Below are 17,635 nucleotides of genomic sequence, written 5' to 3'. Positions count from 1 at the left end.
AGAGGGGGTAAGAGGGATAATGGGGGAATAAGGACACATATGTAACACCTTAATCAATAAAGAAATTAAAAAAAAGAGAAATATTGTTAAAATATATTACATTAAAAACCCTTTGGTATATAAAAAGCAGCTATTTTCTGACTCCCTCTACTCCCCCCCCTCAACTTCCCTCCTCTGCCGGCCTGACCACCTTAACTGCCCTCCCCTATAGGCTTGATCACCCCCAATTGCCCTCCCTTGCAGGCCTGGTCCTTCCCAACTGCCCTCCCATGCTTGCCATCTTGTGGCGGCCATCTTGTGTCCACATAGGGACAGGATCTTTGACCACATGGGGGCAGCCATCTTCTGTGTTGGAGGAACAGTCAATTTGCATATTATTCTTTTATTATATAGGATAGAAGCCTGCTGCACAAGTGGAGGCCAGCTGGTTTTCCCTGAAGGGTGTCCTGGATCAGGGTGGGGGTTCCCTTGGGATGTGGGACCTGTGTGGTTTGCAGGCTGGCCATGCCTCCAGTGACCCAAGCGGAGGCCCTGACATCTGGGATTTGTTTATCTCCTATAATTAAAACTTTGTAGCCTTGAGTGGAGGCCTGGGCCCACCAGGGTGTGTGGAAAGTTTGGCTTCCTCCATTGCAGGGGAAACCCAAGCCTCCTGCTCACTCTGTGACTGCAGCCATCTTGGTTTGGGTTAATTTGCATACTTTCTCCTGTTTGGGTGATGGGCGTGGCTTATGGGTGTGGTGGAGTGATGGTTAATTTGCTTATTACTCTTTTATTAGATAGGGTTAGACATTTAGGAACTATACATGCTTGTCAAGGATATGATAATTTTAGAACATGACTGCTTCTGACCTACTGATTTCCAAGGTGTTCTACCATGTGAAAATAATCCTAATGAGAAGCTTGCCTATGCAATATTCTGAATATATCAATACTTTTAAACCAAACATCCTTACGTAAATAGGGAAAAAAATGAGAAAAAATTACCCTAAAAGAAATCCCCATTGCCAGGGAAAATTCAAAAGGAAGTGGGAAATAACAGCAGCCGCACATGCCTCCGCGAGGCATGGACCAAAGGACAATCTTAAACAAACATTCCTCAAACGCTTCAAAGCCTGAAATATAAGCACAGTCATATTTAGAAAAACTTATAACGGACAGCAAGAAAATGAAGGAAAATCTAAAATATATAGTCTTTTACTAAATTAAATCTTCCTGATTGTTCCTAGGCTTGAAATGTTAATACAAATCATTTTATATGTCATAATAGGTTGGATTACAAACCATTGCACATTTTATCAAATTCATTTTTACTTGATTTGAGAGCGAGATCAACTTGTTGATTCACTCATTTATGTACTCATTAGTTGATTCTTGTATGTGCCCTGACCAGAAATCGAACCAGCAATTTTGGGGTAGCAAGAGAATGCTCTTACCAATTGAGCTACCTAGCCAGGGTCAAACACTGATGTATTTTAATTGTTAAAAAAGATCAATTCCTCCGTGCTTAAATAACTATTTTTATCTCCCTTAATCTTCCTAGTAAATAGTATAATGAAAGTATAGCTTTATACCCATCAGTTGACTTTCAGAGATCAACTATTTGATTAACTTAATAATTGTAAATAGAAAATATCAACATGATAAAAAAGAACATCACTTAAAAGCTGCAAAATTAACTAAAAGGGAAAACAATTTTTTTTTCATTGGTTTAAACTTTCTATTGGAGAACAATAAATTAGCATTGACTATATTTATACTCCTGAGATATTACCACTAAACTTATATATTTGTCACATCTATTTGAGAAGCTATTATGTGAATCTTTTTAAAACCCAAATAGATTTGTGATTCCTAGATAATAATATTTTAGAAAATGTTATAGAAGATTAGCTTTTACAATAATGCAACAATAATTAGGAACATGTTTTAACAGGGAAAAGTCATAAAACAAAAATATTATTGACATTTTTAATCTCTCTGGAAAAAAAATCAAAAGAAACAAAAGCAAAACCTTTTATAGGGTATTTTATCCTTTGTTAACTAAAAAGCTAATAGTTCTCCAATGAAGACTCACAACTCCCAAATAATACAAATGTTGGATAAGGGCCATTTATCTCTATGCAAATAATTAAAGGCTATTTCTAATGGAGATATTACATCATAGTAATGTCTCTTCATATCAGTAATAATGACAAGAAGCATAAATTAAGGTCCCAATATTTCCACAAATTTTTGTTCTTTATCTTAGTTGTGCTTACAGATTCCACTTGAAATAGCTATTAACAAAAATTCATCCTCTTTTTCTTTTCTACCAGCCTCTAATATTTAAAGTATCTTTACTCACAGTACGATGGGAAATATACCTGTATATCGAGTCCAAGTCCAGCTTTTATTAGGATAAGGGTAAGGGCAACATTTCTTATAGTTGAAGACCAGTCGCTACTAATATGGACGTGCTCACTGATATATGGAGCATTCCTAATAGTAAAACCAGCCAATAACATCCCTTCAAAAAAGAAAATAAATCATATTTGATTCAGTTCATTTTTCCAAGAGGAAAACAGATACGTTTAATTTCCCTTTTTCAAACACACTATATCTTTCATTACTTTGGTGAAGGACAAGTTACACACATATAGAGGAGACAGCATAAAGAAATGAAGGTAAAAAAATGATATCTTAATGGGGTACAGCTAGTAATCTAGTGTTGCTAGAATATAAAAGGCAAAAATGGGAGTGGGAGAATGGGCAAGAGAATGGGCCTCAGATTGTGAATATATACTCCCACTCCACATTCCCACCTGCTTTGGCAGAGTAAGGTATCATGGGAAAGTTTTAGGCAGGAAGTGACATAATGACTCTTGCATTTATGGTCTTGGTGAATAGATAGAAATAACATTGGAGGAAAAACATTGAAAAGGCTTTGCCGTAGTCCATGGTAGAGTTGGAAACAATACTTAAACTAGGATAAGAGTAAAATTTTGAAGAGGAGGAAAGAAGATTCAACGAATACTTATTAAGTGCTGAAGGAGTGTAATGGACTTAGAAAGGGTGTTAGAAATAAAATGAAGATTATGTCTATTAAAATTTTACTGAATGTTTGAATGTATTGAATACTTAGAAGATATAGCTTTTCCATTAATTTTCCTCTGTCCACCTGGAGGTTATGTAAAAAGGTGATGAAATAGGTATGAAACACGTCAGGCAGGTGATATATCTATGAATACACATAGTGGAGATACCCAAGCAGCTTACTCAAAAACTGTAAGACTTTTTGATGCTATAGACACTATAATACTTAAATTTGTAATTGAATTTGAGTTACGTTATCTATAGAAAAATTTGGTCTTTCCCTATTCTATGATATTTAAAATTAAGTTAAAAATGTCCTATTAAATGATAAAGTAACAAGAATTATATACTGAGTATAATTGTTATTTTAAAGATATATTTCAGAAAAAAATCTGTGTATATGTAGAGAGAATAAATACCTCATAAATTAGGTATATATACACACATATACAATACATACACATATAAAGATGCTATATAAATTATATTACATTAAAACATTTCTAAATTATATTTATTCTGACTAGAATATGCTCATAGTTTACATGGAATCAATAAGAAGAAATTAAAGCTAATTATACCCTTACCCAAAAGAGGTGGAAGTGGAGGCATTGAAGGTATTCTACAGACTTGCAAAAGTTTCCCCGCAATTAGGGAACAAAAAAAGACAAATAGCAGTCCAAATGAATTTTCATTAGGGTAATGGCCATGGCTTGAAACTGACGAGATTGCAAACCATATCATAAAAAGTAAAAATCCTAAAATATAAAAAGATACATATCTATCTATCTTTATATACACACACAGACATAGATATATACATTTAAAAATGGATATTTTATCAAGTATCTTATTAATAGCCAGTGCTATCTAAAAGATACATAGTGATATATATATATATATATATATATATATATATATATATATATATATGCGCCGGGTTTTTAATTTTTATGTTTTAAATGTTTTTATTGATTTCAGACAGAGAGGAAGGGAGAGGGAGAGAGGATAGAAACATTAAAGTGAGAGAGAAACTTTGATCTGCTGCCTCCTGCACACTCCCTCACTGGGAATTGAGCCGGAAACTCAGACATGTAGGCACCTGATTTTTAAAAAGTCACTTTGCAGCAAAAATGGTAGGTAATTACTATTAATTTTGGGAGGTAAATCTATTGAAATTATACCTATTTTTTTTTGTCAGAATGGCAAACAATGTATTTTTTGGTGTGTCACAGAATTTTAGTAATTAGGTTCTGTGTGCTCTGAAATGAAAAAGATTGAATATCACTGTTGTAGAATAATATCTATTGCTAGTTTGAAGAAATATCTGTTTAACATATATTCTAAAATCCCTGCCAATTTATGGGATGAGATTGTTTTTTCTTTTATTGTTAGTAATAGTACAGATAAGTACCCTCCACCTTTACCCCACTGTATGGGATGAGTTTTAAACAAAGTTTCTTATTTAAAAAAATACTTTAAAACTTCATGGACAGTGTGACTTAGTGGTTAAGTGACAACCTATGAACCAACAGGTCACCAATTCAACTCCTGGTCAGGGTACATGCCTGTGTTGAGAGCTCAATCCCTAGTAAGGGGCATGCAGGAGGCAGCTGATTGATGATGCTTCTCTCATTGATGTTTCTCTCTCTCCCTAAAAATCCATAAAACCCTATTAGAATATTTCAAAACTATGTGAATACTTTAAAGTGCTTAATATTTCTCAAATTATATGACATTTAAAAAATGTCATGACAATATAATGAGATTTACTTCATTTTATATATTTTAAAGTATTTTTTCCATGAGGAATAAGATGATGATTGGTTGTGATATGAATTCTCATATTTTTAACAGGAGCAGAATAAACTTTTGTATTGAAAGGATAACTCAGTTGATATTTGATATAAATTATTAAAGCAGATAAGGGCTGGCCTTTGGTTGAATATAAAGTATCTTAGTTATGTATAGAAAGCAGAGATGGGCAGGGTAAGAAAGAATAAGATAATAGACATCTTGTTTCTAGCAAAAAGATACTAAGAAAAGGCCCTACTAACAAGGATATCCAAATGTGTGGGTTTTTTTTTAATCTAATGGAAGTATTTTATTTTTCAATTGAATGTACTGGGGTGAAATTGATTAATAAAATCATATAGGTTTCAGGTGTTCAATTCTGTAATAAATCATCTGTATATTATATTGTGTGTTCATCACCCAAAGTCAAGTCTCCTCCCATCACCATTTATTCCCCCTGTATTCTTTTCTTCCCCCTCCCACCCACCTTGCTCTGAGGTAACACCATACTCTACCATATTGTCTGTGTCTATGAGTTTTTTTTCTTTCATTTTTTTTCTTTTTGCTTAATCCCTTCACCTTTTTCACCCAGACCCAGGTGTTAGTCTATTCTCTGTATCTATGAGCCTGTTTCTATTTTGTTAATTTATTTTGTTCATTACATTCCAAGTGTAAGTGGAATCATATGGCATTTGTGTTTCTCTGACTGGCTTATTTCACTTAGCATAATACTCTTTAGGCCCATCCTGCCCATCTACTAACGGGCACTTGGGCTGCTTCCAAATCTTGGCTATTGTAAATAATGCTGTTATGAACATAGAGGTATATATATTCTTTCTAATTAGTGTTTCAGGTTTCTTTGCATATATTCCCAGAAGTGGAATTGCTGGGTCATAAGACATTCTATTTTTAATTTTGTGAGGTAGCTCCATACTGTTTTCTATAGTGGCTACACCAGTCTGCTTTCCCACCAACAGTGCACTAGGGTTCCTTTTTCTCCTGACCACTACTTGTTGTTTGTTGATTAATGACTAGAGGCCCAGTGCACGAAATTCATGCACTAAGGAAGAGGGTGTCCCTCAGCTCAGCCTGCACCTTCTCCAATCTGGGACCACTTGGGGATGTCCGACTGCCAGTTTAGGCCTGATCCCTGCTGCCCTCCCCTGCAGGCCTGGTCTCCCCCAACTGCCCTCACCTGCCGGCCTGGTCACCCCTAACTGCCCTCTCCTGCCAGCATGGTTGATCTCAAATGTCTTTCCCTGCAGGCCTGGTTGCCCCAAACTGCCCTCCCCTGAAGGCCTGGTCAACCCCAACTGCCCTCTGTCCCCTGTAGGCCCAGTCGCCCCCAACTGCTCTCCCCTGCCAACCTGGTCACCCCTAACTGCCCTCCCCTGCTGGCCTGATCATCCACAATTGCCCTTCCCTACCGGCCATCTTGTGACCACTGGGGGCAGCCATCTTGGGCAAGGGCATGACAATCAATTTGCATATTACCTCTTTATTATATAGGATAGCCAATCTGACAGGTATGAGGTGGTATCTCACTGTCACTTTTAATTTGAATTTCTTTGATCACTAATGGCTTAGATTTTTTATAAAGTATGGATGACTGTAAATTGCCATCTATAAATTAAATGGCTATGAATCATAGTTTCTAATGTTTTTTCAGGTTCTTGAAACAGCTTATGTAATGGCTTTTTGGCTTCATAGTATTGCCAAGGGTAAAAGAGGAGGATTTTGACAAATTAAAAGCAGGAAGTAAGAACTGAGATTCTTATGCTCTCCCCTCTGACCATTTCTTACTCCACAAAACTGAGCACTTGAAGGATTGAATTCTTACTAAAAGAACAGACCAGAAAATGTCATTCTACTGACAAAGAGAAAAGAAAAGGCAGTTTGTCTGTTTTCACTGATCTCTGAGAGGCAAAATAACCTCTGAAAATCCATATATAAATAGGTCTCAAATAACTTATGTTTAAGGAGAAATTTATATGATTTGCATGGTTTTGGAGCCTCCAAACCCTAAGCCTACCATAAGAAGCATCTTTCCATGGAACTATCCCTAGGGCAGTTAGTAGATGCTAGTTCAAAATAATCCTAATAAACTCTACTGATTTCAGATGCATAAAAGCCCAAAGATAAAGTCCCACTGAAGTTGAAATTAAAATAAAAACTTACAGAGATAGAAAAATGGTGACAGATTAAGTAGAAGCTACAATGAAACTCTCCCAGGACCAAACTGTAATTACAACTAAAATATAGAAAAACCATCCTGAACAATCAACTGAAGACTAGCTAGAGGGAACCTGATAATCAAGGATGGAAAGAGGAGACTGGATAGAGACTGGTAGGAAGGACAGAGGCACGAGAGGGTTGGCTGGGCTCCCATATTTAAAAAAAAAAAAAAAAAAAAAAAAAAGCCCCAAATGAAAGGGCAAAAGATTTCTCCAGAAAAGCTAAATGAAATGGAGATAAGAAATTTATCAAGATAGAGAATATGGCAAATGGCAGGAAGCTAGGGGAGTAGATACTGTGAGAGAGTGAGGGAGTGATAGAAGGGCGTGTGGATGTGTGTGGTGTGTGTATGCATGAGCTAGGGACAGTTAGATTCTGCAGGTCTTCCAAGGGACTGCGAAACTGGGCAGTCTTGGACAGCAGAGTCCTGCTCCCAACGCAGATACTCGGGGGCGGCCAGTAAGGGCACTTGAGAAACAAAGCTGATTGAGACTATGATCCTGGCCTTAGCACCACCCAGTCTGGTCTCAGAAGCAAACCAGGACCCTACAGCCACTGGGGACAAAGACCTGTGACCACAGCTGCAGACTCACAGACACCAAGTATCCAGACATCCCGGCCGCAGATTTCTGTGTTTCACAGAACCTATCCTCCTCCCCAGGCTTATGGGCAGTGCCATAGAAAATGACAGATCTACTCCTCGCACGGACTGCAGTAACACTACAGGAATTTGAGCCTGGAAGCATGTGGACACTGGGAATCTGTTCCCCGCAACACAATTCAGGGACCAAATCTTAAGCCCATGCAGGGAGGCAGTGCCACCTGACTTCGATTCTGGGCAAGCATACACCGAAGTCTGTTTTCTGCAGAGCAGGGGTGGACCTCCTGCCGACACAGTGCTACTGTGCAACCCAGTCCCCCAAGCTGACCAAGACTTCTGCAGGCGGGAGGCAGGACTAAGCACCAGTGACTTGAATCTGTTTCTTATCGTGTGTGCCTGGGATCCCAGACTCACAGTGCGTTCACACTAAGAGCCAGTTACTACAATTATTGGTGCATGTGCACACAGGGACCCTGATCTCAGTGCCAGAACGCACGAAGCAATAGAGACTCTGATACTCGATTCTTGGTGCAGGTACAGGGGAACTCTGACTCCTGACACACACTAGGGAGCTCTGATTTTTGGCATATGCCAGTGGGGACTCCGTTTCAGGAGGGTACAAGCGGGGTCCCTAATTCTAGGTGCGCAAACACTGAGTGCTGATTCTGGGCGAGCCTGGTTCCCACCAACCCATGGCAGTCACACATCCTAGTGTCAGAGCTCTTCAGTGACACTTGGGTGGTGCGAGGCTCCCAATGCAAACGGCCCAGGCCCATGCAATTCAATGTTTGAAACTTCTGGTGATAGTCAGAATGGGGATATGACACAATCCCCAGAGGAAAGAAAATGAGGAGTCGCCAAGAAAGGAAATTAGTGAAACTGAAGCATGCAGCATGACAGAAAAAGAATTCAGAGAAATAGTTGTACAATTCATATACTGGATTGATGAAAAAATCAACACACTATATAAGAATCAGGAAGAAATGAAAAGTGATATACCTACGATAAAAAACACCATGGGAGGTTTCAACAGTAGACTATAAGAAGCAGAGGACCGAATTAGTGAGTTAGAAGATAAGGTAGAGAAACAAGTTCAATCTGAACAGCAACTGGAGAGAAAAAAAATTAAAAAGCAGAAGAGTCAAAGGGAGCTTTGCGACAATATGAAACAAAGTAACATATGTATAATAGGGCTGCCAGAAGGACAAGAAGAGCAGCAAAAATTAGAAAATCTATTTGAAGTAATAACGACAGAAAACTTCCTAGATATGGGTAAGAAAAAGTTATACAAGTACAGAGAATCCCAAGCAAGATGAATTCCAAAAGAATCACACCAAGACACGTCATAATTACAATGTTAAATGTTAACAACAAAGAGAGATTCTTAAAGGCTGTAAGAAAGAGACAGAGTTACCTACAAAGAATCCCCCATAAGATTATCAAATGATGTCTCAACAGAAACACATCGAGGTAGCAGGGAATAGAAGGAAGTATACAAAGTGTTGCAAAGCAAAGGACTGAGTCCAAAAATACTCTATCCAGCAAGACTATCACTTAAAATTGAAGGGGAAATCAGGAGCTTCGCAGACAAAAAAAGGCTAAGGGAGTTTATCACTACCAAGCCAGCAATGCAAGAAATGCTAAAGGGAATGCTGTAAAAAGAAGAAATAAAAAGTTAAGAAAGAACACAGGTACAAAAATAGAAATGATTATAAACAAGTACCTTTCAATAATAACTTTAAACGTAAATGGACTAAATGCTCCAATCAACAGACATTGAGTGGCTGAATGGATACAAAAACACGACCTATGTATATGCTGTCTACAAGAGACCCACCTCAGATCAAGGGACTCACATATACTGAAAGTAAAGGGATAAAAAATATCTTTCAGGCAAATGGAAAAAAAAAAAAAAAAAAAAAAAAAAAAAAAAAAAAAAAAAGCTGGGGAAGCAATACTTATATCTGACAAAATAGACCTCAAAGTGAAGGCCATAACAAGAGATAAGGAATGCCACTTCATAATACTAAAGGAATTGATACAACAAGAGGATATAACCCTGATAAACATATATGAAATCAATGCAGGAGCAACCAAATATATTAAAAAAAAAAAACTCCTGGGAGATATCAAGGGAGAGATCAACAACAATACAATCACAATAGGGTACTTTAATACAGCACTAACATCATTGGATAAATCCTCTAGACAAAAATCAGCAAAGAAACAGCAATCCTAAATGACTCACTAGATTAGATGGACTTAATTGACATCTTCAAAACATTTCAACCCAAAGCCACGGAATATATGTTTTTCTCAAATGCACACGGAACATTTTAAAATATAGCCCACATATTGGGTCACAAGCAGTCTCCCCAAATTCAAGAAGACTGAAACCATACCAAGCATCTTCTCAGACCACAATGGCATAATATTAGAAAAAAAACTACAATAAAAACAATCCAAAAAATGCAAACACTTGGAAACTGAATAGCATGTTATTAAATAATGATTGGGTTACCAATGAGATCAAATACGAAATTAAAAACAACCTGAAAACTAATGACAATAAAAACACAACAATCCAAAATCTATGGGACACAATGAAAGCAGTCATAAGAGGGAAGTTTATAGCTCTACAGGCCTACCTCAAAAAATAAGAAACAATGGTAATAAGTTATCTAACTCTACAACTCAAAGAATTAGAAAGAAAGCAACAAGAAAAGCCCAAAGTGGCAGAAGGAAGGAGATAATAAAGATAAGAGCAGAAATAAATGACACTGAGACCAAAAAACAAAACAAAACAACAACAACAACAACAATATAACCAAAAACAATATAAAAGATCAATGAAACCAAGAGCTGGTTCTTTGAAAGGATAAACAAGATTGATGAACCTCTAGCAGGCTCACCAAGTAGCAAAGAGAGAGACCCAAAAACACAAAATCAGAAATGAAAGAGATGAAATACCAACAGACCCCATAGTAATACAAAGGATTGTTAAAAAATACTATGAACAACTGTACTCCAACAATATAGACAACCTGGAGGAAATGGACATATTCCTAGAAAAATACAACCTTCCAAAACTCAATCAGGAAGATTTTAAAAATCTCAATAGGCCAATAACTATGGAAGAAATTGAAGCAGTCATCATAAAGCTTCCAGCAAACAAAAGCCTGGGGCCAGACAGCTTCACAGGGGAGTTTTATCAAACATTCAAGGAAGAACTAAAAGCTATTCTCCGGGGGAGGGTGGGGGAGAAAATGGCAACAGAATAGACAGTCGTGTTCCAAGCCTTGTCCTGGAGCTGATAGAAAGAGCACCTGAGAGTCACTAGGGGAGTGTTTGTTGGCAAGCTAAGGGATAGCAGAACTCTAAGAGAAGGTGGGTGACTCCTAGATGGGGTTCCCTGTCTAAGCAGTTCAAACTGCAGCTGAGACATCTCCCAGAGCTATGGGCTCAGACAGAAAACTGCTCCATCTTGCAAGGGAAAGTGGATCTTATCAGAGGCCTGAAAACCCACAACTGTGGAGACTACTGAACAGCTGTGAGGCCCCAATCGGTGAAAACATGCGGATCCAAGGGAGATCTTCATTTCACCATGGAAAGGTCAAGTTTTGCTGGGGATAAGGTGAGGGATCTGAGTCCCAGTGCCAGTGGTGGCAGCAGCGGCGGCAGAGAGAAAAGCCGTGCTCTAGGACCCTGAGGACCGGGGAAGTCTGTGCCCACAAAAGTCCCCTGCTGTTGGGTCTGGCGTGATCCGTTAATGTGGAAGGGGGTCCTCAAAGTTGCTAACAGAAGGGATCTTTAAAATTAACTCATTCTGATCTGACATGGAGGGAGAGCATAAGAATTTGAAAGGTATGCAGTCTGCTTAAACTTGCGCATAGACCCATCATTCGCACACCTGGGCTTTTCCACCTTCATCCCCTTGCTTCTGATCACTAAGCAAGCATCACCCAGACTGGCATACCCTGGGAGACTTCAGGGGGAAGTAGCTTTTCTGGAAATTGGGGATCAGAGAGAGGAGAGACAATCTGGGAGCCAGCTCCGAGGCAGTCCACCTCCACAAACCGGTATTGAGTGCCAAAGAGGAAGAAGGCTAGAGCAGCCAAAAACAATGGGAAGTCAATCCAGAAACACTGTCACCTAAGGGCTGAATTACAAACTGACTTTTTTATTATTAGTTTTATTTAATAAAAAATAAAGAAATACAAGAAACTACCTACTTAAAAATAAGGACTGGCTTACAACACTGAGGAGCAGTGAAACACAGGGAACCGCAAACTGTCTGGATTGAGAAGCAGGCGAGCCAAACAGAATAATAGAGGAAGTGAATGACCTTCACTACTGGGCATTTTTTATGCTAATTAAAAAAATTTTTCATTTTTTGCATCTTTTACTTAAGAAATGAATTTTTTTCTTTTTTCCTCACTTGATTTTACCTTTTTAATTACTACATTTTTAGATTCACTCAGTATTACTACTGCTATTTTACCTTTTTTGTTTCCTTATTCTTTTTTTTAAAGTGCCATTTTATTTTCTCTTTATTTTGCATTGGGATTAGTGTTCTACATTCTATTTTAATCTTTCCTTTAGCATCCTTTAACCCTATCTCAACATTACCTTTTTGCCATCACTCTTTTCCTAACTTTTTCCCTTTTGGTGTCCTGTTTATCTTAATCCTTTCCTGTTTTATATTTTCCTTATCCTTTCTGTCTAACCCCTGCTAAAATTTCACCCTACTTATATATCTAATATCCAATCCCCAACTCCAAGTGCATACCCATACTCTTCACTGTCTTAACTATAAAAAAAAAAAATTGTTTTTCTCTCTGTCCTTTTGTTGTTGTTTGCTTGAATGTTGATTATATTGCATTTTTATTCTTTTTAGTGAGATTGTTTTACTTATTCTTTTGTTGTTGTTGTTGCTTGGTATTTTTTGTTTGCTTTGTTTTTGTTTGTTTTTTACTTGTTTTCCCTTACCTCGCTTTATATTAGTTGGTATTGTAGTGTGTATTAATCTTCAAGTAGTGTTGAGGGCATTTGCTAAGATTAGTGGTTGTTCTATTGGAATCTTATATAGTTTGTTCCCCTTTTCTCTCTTAGTCTTGTTCTTACCTTATTTTCTTTCCAGTTTCCCAATTTCATTTCGACACTCCATCTATCTATCTATCTATCTATCTATTTATTTAATTTATTTTTTCTTCTCTTTTTACTCTTCTTTCTCTCCTATCCCCTAATTTGCCTTTCTCTAGTGGTCACCTTTATTGGAGGTTATTAATATCAAAAATACATTTCTGTTCAGTGCCTTGTGCGTTGTACCTGGTTGTGTTGTATTTTATGCCTTTAAATCAACACAGGAGAGATAGAACTACATAACCAGACATCCTGAAAAGAGAGACCATGGGGAGACAAAGAAACAGCCCACATATGAAAGAAAAGCAGGCATCACCAGAAAAGGAAGTAAACGAATTAGAGGCTAGCAATCTATCAGAGCAAGAATTCAGAGAAATGATCATAAGATGGCTAAAAAGAATAGAAGACAAATTTGACAATATGAGTAAGAACCAAGAGGAAATGAAGAACCAAGAAGAAATGAAAAATGACATTGCTACTGTAAAGAACTCAATAGAAAGCATCAAGAGAAGACTAGAAGAAGCAGAGGACCGCATCAGAGAGCTAGAAGACAAGATGGGGAAAAATACCCAATTAGAGCAGCTTCTGGGGAAAAAAATTTAAAAGTAGGAGGAGAGCCTAAGGGAACTTTGGGACAATACAAAACAAAACAATATTTGCATAATAAGGGTTCTAGAAGAAAAGGAAACTGAGGAAGGCATAGAAAACCTGTTTTAAGAAATAATGACAGAAAACTTTCCTGAGATAGAGAAGAAAAAACCCACACAAATCCAAGAAACTTGCGGAGTCCCAAGCAAAATGAACCCCAAAAGACCGATGCCAAGGCACATTATAATTAAATTGGCTAACACCAACGACAAAGCAAGAATCTTAAAAGCAGTCAGAGAGAGACAGAAAGTTATATATAATATAAAGGAACCCCCATCAGACTAGCAACTGATTTCTCCACAGAAACTCATCAGGCCAGAAGGAAATGGAATGAAATATACAAAGTCATGCAAAGGAAGGGTCTGAATCCAAGAATACTGTACCCAGCAAGGCTATCAATCAAAATTGAAAGTGAAATCAGGAGCTTCACAGACAAAAAAAGACTAAGGGAATTTATCAGCAATGCAAGAAATGCTAAAGAGTCTCTGCTAAAAAAGAAAAAAGAAATAGGAGGTGAAGAAGGAGCACATGATTATAGAATAAAAATATATGGTGACATATACGTACCTATTAATAATAACTTTAAATTTAAATGGATTAAATGACCCAATCAAAAGACACAGGGTAACGGATTGGATAAGAAAACAAGACCAATATATCTGCTGTCTAAAAGAAAACCATTTCAGAAAAAATGACGCAATAGCCACAGCAATCTGTAGAAAGAATAATAAAGTAGGAGGGATCTCAATACCAGATATCAAGCTGTATTACAAAGCCACCGTTCTCAAAACAGCTGGTACTGGCACAAGAACAGACAAATAGTTCAATGGAATAGAATAGAGAATCCGGATATTGATCCAAACCTCTGTGGAAAATCAATAAAATATATTTTAAAAACTTTAAAGTTACAAAGCAGCAAATAAGAAATTAAAAGTTTAAAACTTCAATTATACTCGTATTTTAAAATACTTTTTGATTTCTATAGGCTTTATATTTCTGGAGGTCAAAATCTCAAGTTTAATTATATGGAATATCTAGGGAAAAAATCAATAAATTCTCACACATATTTGGTGCAATGAGATACTTTAAAGTGTTAGTGTGTAAGCAAGTTTTATATAACTATTTACAAGGCAACAGATGTTTGAAAAATTGCAGCCTAATGTAATAAGAACTGTAATATTGCCAGAAGTATATGTTCATTTTAGCTAATTTAAAAATAAATGTGGCCTGGCTGGTGAGCTCAGTGGTTGAGTGTTGACCTATGAAGCAAGAGGTCTGGTTTGATTCCCACTCAGAGCACATGCCTGGGTTTGTGGGCTCGATCCTCATTTGTGGTGTGCAAGAGACAGCTGATTGATGCTTCTCTCTCCCTTTCCTTCTCCCTTAAAAAACATAGTCAATGCTATTTCTAATATATATAATTTAACAATAAAAATTATAAAAATATATATCTGTTGAGCAATTTTGTTTGACAGCTTCAAGGAAAATTTTTCTTTTTGTTTACATATTGACTGTAATAAACCTGATAACCTTATCCAGGAGTACATAAACAGTGGTTTTGTAGGCTTGTGGTTTAATATTTATCAAACACGTATCTTATTTTCTCTCCATTTATATTCTTTATTTTACATACCATTTGTAATACATTTATTCAATCTTCCTTGTGGAGGACAAACACTTTCTGCCACCTGTGGTTTTGATTCCTCTTTTTCTTTATCTTCTTCAGTATTATAATCATTGGGGATCTGAAGTAAAACAAAGAAATATTTTTAAAAATTTACTTTCCATACAAATTTATGAAGGTATGAAACCACCGAATCTCATAATTAAACTCATATTATTACTCTCAACATGGAGAATTACACAGATAAAAGTCTATTCATGTTCTATATCAATATATAATATTGACATATGGGGATGTCATAGGTGTGCATCTTATTTTGCAGGGCACCTTGACTTAGCCTTTTCTAGAATTTAAGCCTGTCATTTTCATTTGTGATTTATGTATATGAATAAATGAGCCTCTAGTGTGGATAGAGTAATTAAAAGTGTTCCTCTTCAATCTAACTCCCCAAAAATATCAAACAAAACTTTTGTGGAATGAAAATACAACTAAATTGGAAAGAAGGTAAAATATAATTTAACATGGACTTATTTTATTTGAAAAATTATATAACTGAAAGAAAAAAAGAAAAACAGACCAAGCCTTCAAAAGGTGAAGGTTCAAGCTTCTATTATTATTTATAGATAACATATTCAGATAGTTCAGGGGTATACCTCAACCCTCCAGACTTTTAATAATAGTTGGTCTAATTATGAAACTACTGATTTAGGGACAAAACAATACATGAGAATATAGAAAAGCTTTTCCCAAGGTTAAAACAAAATTTTTAAAATAAAAAACCAAAAAGAGTCAAGTTAACCCTAGAACAGAGATCTTCAAATTTGTCTTACTGTCTTCATGATGTGTGTGTGTATGTGTGTGTACCAAGAACCAATTCCAACATGTAATGATTACAAAAATTCTGTCAAAAAGGTTGATGGGACTTGGTAGGCTCAACAAGGGTGAGCCACGTATGTAGTTTACCTATTGGAAACAGCTAAATGACACTTCCCCCAAACCTGAATAGGATTATCGCCTGGTGCCAGACAGCTCAGGGCATTTTTATTTTACTTAAGTTAATAAATTTTTATTGTCAGATTATTACAATTGTTCCTCTTTTTTAGCGCCATAGCTCCCCTCCACCAGGTTCCGACCCCACCCTCTGTCCTTACCTCCCCTTACTGTCCTCATCCATAGGTGTATGCTTTTTGTTCAGTCACTTCCCGCACCCCCCGCTCCCTTTCCCCCAAGAATTGTCAGTCCACTTCCTTTCTACGCCCTTGAGTCTATTATATTCACCAGTTTATTGTTCCTCAGATTTTTTTATTCCCTTGGTTTTTAGATTCACTTGTTGATAGATATACGTATTTGTTGTCCATAATTTTTATCTTTATCTCCTTCTTCTTCTTCCTCTTCTTAAAGAATACCCTTCAGAATTTCATGTAATCCTGGTTTGGTGGTGATGAATTCTTTTAGCTTTTTCTTGTCTGTGAAGCTCTTTACCTGACCTTCAATTCTGAATGATAGCTTTGCTGGGAGAGTAATCTTGGTTGTAGGTTCTTGCTATTCATCACTTTGAATATTTCTTTCCATTCCCATCTGGCCTGCATAGTTTCTGCTGAGAAATGAGCTGACAATTGTATGGGTGCTCCCTTGTAGGTAACTGTTTTTCTCTTGCTGCTTTTAATATTCTTTGCCTTTTGCTCTTGGCATTTTATTTTATATTTTATTGATTTTTTTACAGAGAGGAAGAGTGAGCGAGCTAGAAACATCGATGAGAGAGAAACACTGACCAGCTGCCTCTTGCACACCCCCTACTGGGGATGTGCCCACAACCAATGTACATGCCCTTGACCGTAATAGAACCTGGGTCCTTTCAGTCCGCAGACCAATGCTCTACCACTGAGCCAAACCGGTTTCGGCATGCTCTTGTCATTTTAATTATGATGTGTCTTGGTGTGGTCCTCTTTGGATTCCTTTTGTTTGAGATTCTCCGCACTTCCTGGACTTGTAAGTCTACTTCTTTCACTAGGTAGGGGAAGTTTTGGGTCACTATTTCTTCAAATAGGTTTTCAGTATCTTGCTGTCTTTTTCTGGCACCCCCATAATTCAGATGTCGGTATACTTAAAGTTGTCCCAGAGGCTTCTTACACTATCTTCAAATTTTTGGATTATTTTTTTTTTTTTCCCCTTCTTGGTTGAGTGTTTTTTGCTTCTTTGTATTTAAAATCTTTAACTTGGTTCTTGCAATCCTCTAGTCTGCTTTTAGGTCTCTGTACAATATTTTTTATTGCAGTCAGTATATGCTTAATTTCTAGCTGATCCTTTTTCATATCTTTGAGGATCTTGTTAAATTTATCGACCTTTTCTAGGAAATTCTTGAAAAACCTTATAACTGTGGTTTTGAACTCAATATCCAGTTCGTTTACTTTCCTGATTTATTTCATTTGTGGCCTGCCTCTTTGTCTCTGTATTTTGGCTGCTTCCCTGAGTTGATGGAGTGGCTTTATGTGCTAGGTGTCCTGGCAGGGCCCAGT

General features: G+C 37.0%; 1 protein-coding gene across 1 annotated transcript in view; it reads right to left on the bottom strand.

Moving 5' to 3' along the window:
• Nucleotides 1-16,631, bottom strand: part of LOC311631621 (sodium/hydrogen exchanger 9B1-like) — a 58,195-nt gene extending 41,564 nt beyond the window's left edge. Inside the window, exons 1-4 of the mRNA XM_084901917.1 lie at nucleotides 15,129-16,631; nucleotides 3,663-3,833; nucleotides 2,367-2,509; nucleotides 988-1,115 (exon numbers count right to left, since the gene is read on the bottom strand). Of these exons, the coding sequence (XP_084758043.1) occupies nucleotides 988-1,115; nucleotides 2,367-2,509; nucleotides 3,663-3,819 (428 nt within the window). The 5' untranslated portion in view covers nucleotides 3,820-3,833; nucleotides 15,129-16,631. The remainder of the gene's footprint in view (nucleotides 1-987; nucleotides 1,116-2,366; nucleotides 2,510-3,662; nucleotides 3,834-15,128) is intronic.
• Nucleotides 16,632-17,635: the final 1,004 nt, after the last annotated feature.

This window comes from Pipistrellus hanaki (genome assembly GCF_964339955.1).
Source record: "Pipistrellus hanaki genome assembly, chromosome: 1".
Taxonomy (NCBI): domain Eukaryota; kingdom Metazoa; phylum Chordata; class Mammalia; order Chiroptera; family Vespertilionidae; genus Pipistrellus; species Pipistrellus hanaki.
This window is presented reverse-complemented; position numbering and strand designations above follow the sequence as displayed.